General features: G+C 53.7%; 1 protein-coding gene across 7 annotated transcripts in view; it reads left to right on the top strand.

The window, feature by feature from the left end:
- Positions 1-1,248: 1,248 nt before the first annotated feature.
- EPB41 (erythrocyte membrane protein band 4.1) overlaps positions 1,249-10,002 on the top strand; it is a 199,173-nt gene continuing 190,419 nt past the window's right edge. For 2 of the 7 annotated variants that reach the window (XM_047085146.1, XM_047085145.1), the window contains exons 1-2: positions 1,359-1,377; positions 6,371-6,426. In XM_047085146.1, coding sequence (XP_046941102.1) covers positions 6,404-6,426 — 23 coding nt within the window. In that variant the 5' untranslated portion in view covers positions 1,359-1,377; positions 6,371-6,403. Of the gene's footprint in view, positions 1,378-6,370; positions 6,427-10,002 lie in introns of all 7 variants that reach the window. The other 5 variants (XM_047085148.1, XM_047085141.1, XM_047085140.1 and 2 more) reach the window with 5 other exon arrangements.

Here is a 10,002-nt window from a genome sequence, read left to right as displayed (position 1 = left end):
GGGAGCCTGCATGTGCATGTCAGCTTTCCCCATGCAGTCTACAGGGCCAGGGACTGAAAAGGTCTCAAGTGTCCAGATTTCTGGTTAAAGTAACTAAAGCTTCTCTGGTGCTTTGGAGTCTACCCACCGATTTCAGAAAGCATCCCCTAGATCTAGGGGCTCAGTCAGACCCCTTGCTAGACTGTGAGCTTCTTGAAGGCAGGGACCAGGGGCCCTGATGCCTAAAACAAGACCGGCCTCGGAAGCTGCAGTGAATTTGGCCAGGGCAATACATTAATTTATGACCTTGATATAATATTAACATCAGTAATCATAATAAATGCTAACACTTTTTGGATGCTTATGAGACTGGCAATACTTTACATGGATCATTTCATTTAATTCTCACAACAACCCTTGAGGAAAATACTTTTATTTTACAGAGGAGGAAACTGGCGTGGAGAGGGTTAGTAGCTTGCCCAAAGTAAGGGCAGCGCTGTGGATTGAGACAAGGCAGTTTGCTTCCAGCGCTCATCTAATACGAGGACTACTTAACTCCCAGGAAGCCACTTGGCCTCAGTTTTGCCCATTTGCCCAAAAATGAGGTAGCGAGGGGACAGGGGACGTGGACCAGTGACCACGTAAGCCCCTCCCAGTGCTGATGGGATGGACCATAAGGAGGGCGAAAGTCTCTGACAAGAGTGGAAAGATGAAAGGATGAAAGGAACAGGAAACCCCATATATATATGGCACCTATTCTGTGCCAAACGTGTGCTTGGCACTTAACGTATACCGCCAATGCTCAGAAAAGTATTGTAAGATTTATAGTTGAGGAAACTCAGATTCAGAGAAGTGACTTGCTCAAGGTCACACAGGGCTAAATGGTGGGACAGGTGATCGAGGTGAGACTCCCCAGGGTCACTTCCCTAGGTTTCCTACCACCAACTCCCTTCCTACCACCCTTCCAGCCCTTAGGTTAGGAGCAGCATCACGTGACAAATTGCATCATACTTCTGCCGTATGACATCAGACACCACACCACCCAATCCAGGAGCTCCCTACTCAGTCCTCCCCTGAGCCTTCGGATCAACCCGGGGCCGCTCAAGAGCTCGGCGTCCGGGTCAGGCCGCACCTGCAGCCCCAGCCCTTTCCCGGTTGCGACGACGCTCCTACTTCTCGGCACCGTCCGCTCCGCCGCCCCGCCGATTGGCAGTTGCTTGAGCCAATCAGAAGGTCTCCCGGGTCGGGGGCGGGGCCTCACTCCAGAGTTGCCCTGTCAGTGCAGGTGGAGGCCCCCGGCGGGGCAAAGTGGCAGGAACCTCTTAAAGGGCGAGAGCGGCGGAGAGCGAGAACGCGGCCCGGCCCGGCCCGGCCAGGTCCCCGCCCCGTCCGGCCTAGGTGAGCCTGGACCGTCTGGGGACGATCCTGGGTCCCCGGGAGGGACGGGGTGACGGACAGATGAACCCACTCCCAAGGGCCCGGGACGCCCCGGTAGGGGCGAGACTAGGGTCTAAGGGTCAGGGGAGAGGGTCTCTAGGAGTCCTGGCTTACAAGGTCCGAACTGGGGGTCCACAGGGGTCTGGAAGTCTCCAAGTTCAGGGTGCGGGGAGGGGCGCGGGCGAGAGGAGAGGGGGGTCCGGGGGTGGACGCTTGCCGCTGGCGGTCCCAGGCAGTGCCGGCCTCTCTGGCGCGGGGGTCCCGGCTTAGGTCCGCGCGGGAGGGTGTCTGCAGACTGCTGCGGCCCCAGGTGCCCCCCCCAGCCCCACCCTGTCCGGCCCGCATGCTCCTGCCGGGCCCGCCGCAGCCCTGGCCGGAGCGGGAGGGCGGGCGGCGCGCAGCGGGAGGGGGCCCCCAGGGCCTGGAGCCCCGCGCCCGGCCCCTTACGTAACTGACTTCGGGTTTCCGGACTGAGGGACCCGAGAGCTGGGGCGCCTGCTCTGCCTACCACGGTGGCCCTCCCGTCACCGCCCCGGCCCACACGCTCCCTTCCAGGCTTGGTCTCGGGGACTTTCCTCTGTCTCTGGTCTCCCCAGTCTCTCTATCGCTCTCAGATTCCTGCTTGCTCTCATCCCCCGATTCATTGTGTCCCTCATCTCTCCTCTGTGTTCCTGTCCCTGTTCTCAGTCTTTCCCCGGGAGTTTTCTCGTCCTAACCTATACTTTCCGGCAGACCCCACTTCTTTTGGGGTAAAACAAGAGTTCTCCCCTCTGGCAAATTGGAGGCGGGGACTTGTCCAGACCGACCTCAGCCCTAGCTTGCCCCAGAAGGGGGGAAGGGTAGGACTATTCCGGTAGGGTTGGGGCGGGGGGTTATTTCAAGGCCCACAGTGTCCCCTGGCGTGGCAGTGGCTGAATGTGACCCCTCAAGTTCCCGGACTAGGGCTGAAGGCAGCCCTTTCTCTGCTTCTAGAGGCTTTTTCTCCAGAAGGAGAAGGTTTGGGGAATGTCTGGCCGGGTTTGGTGCTGAGGGCAGCTGGGAGTCCCTGTGAGAACCGGCTGGTGTCAGGTCTGGGTCACACCTTCAGCTACTGAAGGGGAGAGGGAGGGGCCAGAGCACTGGCACAGAGCCCCTGAGGTTTTAGCAAGCTCCCTACCTTCACCCCAGTTACAGGCTTGGGCAGGAGGCTAGGGGTGGGGAGGGGATCAACAGGAGGAGGTCAGAGGACTTTTGCGTGGGGGTAGGGAGAGGGTGGAGTTTGGGGTGACAGACTCTGAGGTCTGAGGAGCATGTACTGGGTTCACCCCCTGCCTTCAAGGCCCTTCTGAGTGCCAGTGAGGCAGACACCTCAGAAATAACTCCTGTACCCTGCTGCTGTTGTGTAAACAAGGTGCTAGAGCAGCCATGAGGTGGGAAATGATTAATTCTGACTAGCACTGTGGAGGGAGAGACTTTGCAGAGAGAGGTGGAAGGTTTGGGAAGACGGGGATCCAGAAGCTTTAGGGAGCAGAGAGGTGGAAGGAAAGGTGACATCTGGTGCCCTGTAGGCTTTGCATGCAGCAGAACTGCGTTTAAATCTTGGCCCTGCCACTTTGCTGTGTGACCTTGCATGAATCACTTCACTTCTCTGAGTCCCAGGTTCTTCCTTCTCCAATAATCCAGACCTTACAGGCATTAGCAGCAGAATCAACTGAGGTAATAAGTGTGCAGTGACCAGAACGATAGCTGGTCTGGGAGTCGGCCAGTGGGGTGTTTTAAGAGTGGAGTGGGAGGTCCTGAGGTTTCCTCTGTGTATTAGGAGGCAGGGCCTGCCCAGGCCCAGCAATGTGCGGTGCAGGTGGAGCACCTGCTTGTGGGGCGAAGAGGCACCACACCCATCTGTCTCTTGATCAGCCCATCCTTGCACTGCCTAGACTAGGCTGGCCTCCCTCTTGTAGGTTGCAGGTGCCAAGAGAAGCTCCCAGGGCTCCCAGGCTGCCCCACCTGCTAGGCCAGTGGGGGTGGGGCCCCTGGCAGGCCAGGGCCAGCACCCCCTCTGCAGAGTGGACCCTGGCCAGGAGCCTGGCTGGCTGTGCTGGGCAGGAACATCCCAGTCTGGCTGGGAAGATGCTGACGCTGTACAGGCCTCTGGAGGCCCAGAGCTCTGCTGGCTGGGGTTGCGCCCAGCTGATGGGACCCTGGCTGCAGGGTGAGACAGAGGCCAGGGTGGGAGTGAGGAAGGGAGATGCAAGGAGACACCTCTGGAGGGGGAGCCTGAGCAGAATTTAGCTCTGCTGGCTGGGGTTGCGCCCAGCTGATGGGACCCTGGCTGCAGGGTGAGACAGAGGCCAGGGTGGGAGTGAGGAAGGGAGATGCAAGGAGACACCTCTGGAGGGGGAGCCTGAGCAGAATTTCTCTGTGGAACCGAAGAGGAACTGCGTGGGTTTGTCCCTAAGCCCTTCCTGAGCACCACATATGGGTCTGCTAGCCACAGAGCTAAACAGGATACCCACAAAGGGCTCGCCACAAAGGTCATGGTGGCCTGAGATTTGTTGGGGGCTTGCAGAATGGGTCTTTATGATCGTTCCCTGGTGAGGGTGGGGCTTTCAGATTTTTCTTGGGTCCTGGGATTCTGATGTTTATTAGAGGGGGCAGGATTCTATTCCTATATGGTCTGTGGGCCCATTTTTTCTCCCTGGGTCTCAGTTTCTCTTTGTGTGAAATGAGAAGGGGAGATGAGCTTAGAGCCTCAAAGGGTCTTGCAGCACCCATTATTATAGCCTCCAGGACATGCTTTGGGGCTTACTCCACCCCACAGGAGGGGGAGGCGAAAGAATGGGGCAAGGGCAAGGTAGAGTGTGATGGGCCTTCATGTCCTGTTCTTGGCCTGTGTTCTCTAATCATAATTAGAGCCACATTTACTATCCACAGCACTCTGTGCTAAGCCTTTAATATGCAGCATTAGCTAATATCCTTACAACCCCATGAGGGAATAGGTATTATTCCTATTTCTTAGGAGTTTAAGGAGGTGAATCTACTTAACCAGAGTCACACAGCTGGGAAGTGGCTGGCCTGGGATTTAAATCTAGGTTTGTCTGACTCCAAAGCTCAGACTCAACTGAAAGGGGAGGCCACCACCTGGAAGGTACCAAGGCTCACATGATGCCTAGACTTTACCTCTGGAACCTGTCTGACTCTTTCTAGGTGTGCTCAGAGCTCTGGGATATTTAGGCTGGGGAACTGGGGGCCAGGCTGTGCAGGTGCCCACCAGGCCCAGTGTGGGGGGGAGAAGAGCAGAGGGTGCAACCTGCAGGTCAGGACCTTACCCAAGGTTTCCTCAGAGGGCCAGCCGCACCCGACTACTGCCAAGGTATAAGAGCTGGGCACCGAAAGGCTACCTTGGATATGTGGCCCACCTTTGGACTTCCATTTCTCCATCTGTAAAACATGGATTTTAGTAGTTGAGTGCAGACATTCCTTGGCCCATGGGTTTGTGGCTGGAGTTGGTGATGGGGTAAAAGGTTAGAGGCAGGGTCAGAGTAGCAGCGGCTGAGCCTGTGGAAGAAGAGTTGGGGTCAGGAACAGCTTGGATCCTGGGCTATTTGTAAGTATTTCAGATGAAGGGACTGATGCAGGAGAGGTTCCAAGTCTTGTGTGGGGCTGTGCACTGGGGGGAAAACACAAGGGGAGACCTGGAGAACAAAATCCAGGCAGATGCCTGTTGGAATCCTGGCTCGACCACTTACCTAGGTTTGGAGATATGAAGTGACACACCCAAGAGAGAGGAGTACCTTCCCTTCATTGTCCTCATCTGTAAAATGGGAATAGGAATAATTTTGCCTTGGTCCACTTCCTGGGTCATTGTGAAGGTCAAAGGAGATGAGGTATTTGTAGCATTAGGTGAGAATGCTGGTTATTTTTCAGTCGAGAGTTGCAGTTCTGGGTTGCGTTTGTGGGGAGAGGGCACTTCTGACAGCCTCTGCTGAGATGCTGTACCCTGGGGATGTGCTAGAGAACAGCCCTAAGAATACCACCACCATTTATCGTCTGGTTACCATGTGCCAGGCACTGGGCCCAGAGCTTCACCTCTATTGTCTCTTTTAATCTGTACATTGTCAGGTAGGTGGTGGTCTGGCCCACACTAGGTCCCTCCAAAACCCATGCCTCCAGCTCCCTGTAATGACAGTAGCTAACAGTTATGAACAGTGTACTGTGTGCCAAGCATTGTGCAAAGTATTTTTTATATATTAAGTCATTTAATCCTTACAACTGCCCTGGAGGTGGGCATTAATGCAATCAATCCCCATTTTACAGAGAAAAAATTGAGGCACAGAGAAGCTGAACCCTCATATCACAAAGTTAGTGAGTGAGGGCCAGGGTTTGAACCCGGGGTTCTTTTTTAAGTTTATTTACTTACTTTGAGGGAGACAGAGCAAGTGCAAGTGGGGGAGGGGTAGAGAGAGAGAGGGAAAGGGAGACAGAGGATCCAGAGAGCCTGGTGTGGGGCTTGAACTCACAAACCGTGAGATCATGACCTGAAGTCAGATACTTAACTGACTGAGCCACCCAGGTGACCCCCAGCCTGGGTTCTTAAATTTCCTCCTTGAAGCACTCACACAGTTGTAATCCGTTCGTAAATTACATGATCTCCTTCTCACTGAACCATAGGCTCCATGAGGGCAGCAGCCATGTCTGTTTTCATCCTGTATCCCCAACACCTAGGTGTTGAGTTAATATTTGTCTAGAGGGATCTTGCTGCCTCCAGTGGGCTGGGTCCTAGGAGGAGCTCTGGGTGCAATATCAGATTATCAGATTGCTGACTAACAGGGTACCTGCCCTAGCAGAACCCCAGAGGCAGATACAGAGGCAGAGGCAGGATCTCCCCCTGCTCAGGATGAAGAGGGGCCCCAAAGAGCTTATTGGGTGGTTGTGCCTGTGTCTCATTTCTGTCCTTTGCTTCCATGTGCCCCTGCGGTGATGGCTCCACGACTTCTCCCTGACGGGCTGTATGACCCCGACGGCTGCTGCTGGGTGAGTACTGGTTTGGCTAAATGACTGCCTCTGGGGCTTGATTCTAATGCATGTCCTGTAGCTCGGAGGCCACTGGGAGGTGTAAAGGGAGCCCAGCAGTAGGGGTGGAGGAACTGAGGGAGGGCATTCTGTGAAGTTTGGGTCCTACCACAACCAGCTGACTTCTCTCCAGATGCTTAACACACCGGCTGATTTTTGAGACACGTAACACAATGCAAAGGTCATAGGGGCCAGACTGGTCAGGAATAGAATCCTCATTCTGCACCTGGTAGCTGGGTGGCTCTTTGCATGTCAGTTTCATGTCTGTAAAATGGGAATCTCAGTGTCTACCTGACACAGTATGTTTGTTCTTTTCTTTATGTAAGACCCCTGAGGGCAGGGATTTTTGTTTATCTATTCACTGTTATATCTCCAGCATCCAGGGTATAATGGCATGTAGTATGTACTCAATGAATATTTTTGAACGAATGAGCATATTTATTCATTCACTGTCACTATGCCCCATCAATGTGCTTTGTATTGGATTAAATGGCTAATGGATATAAAATGACCAACATCAAAGGGGCTCAGTGAAATGTGTTCTGTCTTTGCTCACTAGACTGTGAGTTCCTTCAGGGCCAGGGCTCGGTTAAGTGAGCTCTGGGTCCTCTGAATTGAGGGTGGGGCCTTCAATCAGCAGAGAGAGGGCCTTCGCAGGGCCTCTGCTTAGAACTGGGGAGAGAGGGACAGAACCTCTAGGTGTCATCAGAAGAGAGGGGCAGCTGGGAAGGTCTGGGGCTGAAGGAGGGAGGGGTGAGGAGGGACTCTGCCCCCCAGTACTGCCACTAACCTTGCTGTGTGACAGTGGACAAGCCATTGACTTCTTTGTCTTGGAGACCTCGTCTGCAACATGCATATCATAACACTTCCCCCACATGGGTGTGGGAAGGAGCCGGTGAGAAGTGCCCAGTACAGGGCCCTGTTTGGTAATTATTGGTTTCCACCCAGTCCTGAGCTCTTTCTGGGAGGGGGCTAAGTAAAGTATACCTTTATTTACCTCCATTCTACTATTTTAATTTCCCACCCAGCCGGGACTAGAATCTAGGAGTCAGGAGCCCCAGACTCTCAAGCAGTCTGGCCAGGGCCTGGGCTAAGGGCTGGGCTCTACCCAGTGTGAAAGTAGGTCCCATTCTTTTGCTGTGTGACTTGATTCAGTAACCTACCTTCTCTGGGCCTTGGTTGCCTCACCTACAAAAGAGGGTTAATAAAGAACACTTCCCTGGAAGAATTATTTAATGAGCGAATGGGTGGATCAGGCATTATTATCACTATTACTTTTGGGTTGGGCTGAGGAGGCTCCAAGGGAGGGCCCTGGAGAATTACATCCCATCTTGGCCTTGGGATCCTGGGAGTCTCTAGTCATCATATGTATTATTGCCTTCAGATGTTTCTCATATGCTAGGTGGGTTGTTATATGCTATTTCAGATGCATTATCTCATCTGGTCCTCCTGGCAATCCAGGCATTATGGTCCCTGCTTTGCAGATGTGGGAACCGGTACTGAGTAAATCAAGTGAGTTACCCAGACTCACATAGTTATTTAGGGGTAAACCTGGAGCTCAGACCCAAGTCTGCTCAACCCAAGACCCAAATTCTTAAGGGAGCAGGGACTATGCCTGATTCTTCTCTATCTCCAGTGCTCAGCACAGGGCTGGTGAGGGCTACAGGACTGTTTGCTGAACGCACAAGCACATGCACACACAGTGTACCCCACCCAGGCCGGTGCTGTAAGAGTTTTGAAGAGAGGAGACACCAGAAAGCAGGAGAAGGCCAGATAGCATAGTGGTTGAGAGTCAAACAGATCTGGCTTTGCATTCCACATCTATTGCTTACCAGTGTGACCTTGAGCAAGACATTTGACCTCTTGGAATCTCAGTTTCCTTATCTATAAAATGGGGATAATAAAAGAACCTGTGTACCTCCTAGAGTCCTTGTGAGGATTAAATAATGCAATGAGGTACATGCTGAGCAATGTAATTATTATTATAGTTATAGCTTTGGGTGTTATTTTAGGATTACAAAGATATCCCTCTTGGGATAGTGGAGATGAGGTCTGGGAGGGGCCTGCTGGGGACAGGCAGGTAGCAACCTAGTCTGACAGGTTCTGAAAGACACCAGTGGGTGAAGGGAGGGAAGAGGCCTCTTGGAAGTAAGGACACACCTCTCTTTCCTACCCGTCTGCTTTCATTCGTACGCACTTTGTGCCAGGCCCTGTGGCAGGCATGGGGCACAGAGATCAATCTGTGTGGTCTCTGCCTCCTCGCCCTGTCCTAGCTCAGAGTCTAGCTGGGGAGAAAGACACAGAACTACCAACTCCACCTTTGACTGATGCACCGAAATGTGAACCGTGAATATCTTTTCAGGCAAAGACCAGGAGAAAGGGCATTCCTAGTGGAAGGAACTGTTTTGCCAAGGTACAGAGTCATGACCTGCCCTTGTGGGAATGCAGCTAGATGGACAGGCTCAGGAGAGTTAGGGGGATTTGTCCCAGAGGCAGTGGGGAGCCATCAGATATGAAGCCGGGGAACAACATGATCAGGTTCATATTTGGGGAGGGTCGCTTGATTCGGAGGACTAGTGGGAGAGGAGAGGCAGGGGCAACTCTCCAGATGAGGGACGCTGAAATGGGGCCTGGGACTGAGCTATGGGATGGGGAGCACGTCTGTTTAGGAGGCCGAGCCAGCAGGATGTGATAACGGACTGCAGTGGGCAGGCAGGAGAGGAAGGAGGTGGGGTCTGTGGGGTGGATGGGGCCTGCCAGGGTCTCTGGCTAAGGGACATACCCAGGAAGACGAGTCCGAGAGGGGTTGGGGGATAAAGCCACTTGTCTGCTTTTTGTCACCCTCTGCGTCGGTTCCTGCAGGCAGCAGTTATGTCTTAGCTGGACACTCGGGCAAGACCTCTGGCCACCAGGGCCCATGTCCCCCACTCCTGCCTTGGAGCCCCTTGTGGTGACCCTGGCTGGTCTGGCAGGGATGAGGGAGCTCTTTGGGGTGGGGGCCAGGCAGGGACCTGTGTGGTGCAGAGAAGGCCTGGCTTCCGGCTCTACCAGTGTCACGTCACTGAATGTCTGGGTGACCTCTGGAAGTCACTCCTTCTCTCTTGCCCTCCTTTTCTGAGCCTTGAGAGAGAGGACAAGAAAACCTGTTTTGCCTGCCTCAAAGATTCAGTGATAAAACGCACTTAGAGACAACAAACACTTACTGAGCACTGACTGTGTGCAGAATTCTTAGGGGCACAAAGATGACTCAGGTGGGGTTCCTGCCACTCTGGGTGCTTGAAGCACTTCTGCGTGAGCTCAGGTGAGTGGGTGGTTAACTCCTTCTAGGCATTGGGTAGTTGAGCTGGGATTTGAAGGGTAAGCAAGAGCTCTCTAGGCGGGCAGTGGAGAGAACAATTTTGTAAGCATAGGGAACATCATGTGTGAGGGCTTAAAGCCACGTAATGTGCTCAGGGCACGTTTGTACCGTAGTTTGGTATGGCCGGAACAGAAAGGGAGAGGCGATGCTGTGACAGGAGTTGAGGCTGGGCAGGGGAG

The sequence above is a fragment of the Lynx rufus genome, unplaced genomic scaffold (genome assembly GCF_022079265.1).
Source record: "Lynx rufus isolate CCGP_SWC_20201006 ecotype Redwood Valley unplaced genomic scaffold, mLynRuf1.p SCAF_2, whole genome shotgun sequence".
Taxonomy (NCBI): domain Eukaryota; kingdom Metazoa; phylum Chordata; class Mammalia; order Carnivora; family Felidae; genus Lynx; species Lynx rufus.
Note: the sequence above shows the minus strand (reverse complement) of the source record. Positions and strands in the feature narration are given on the sequence as shown.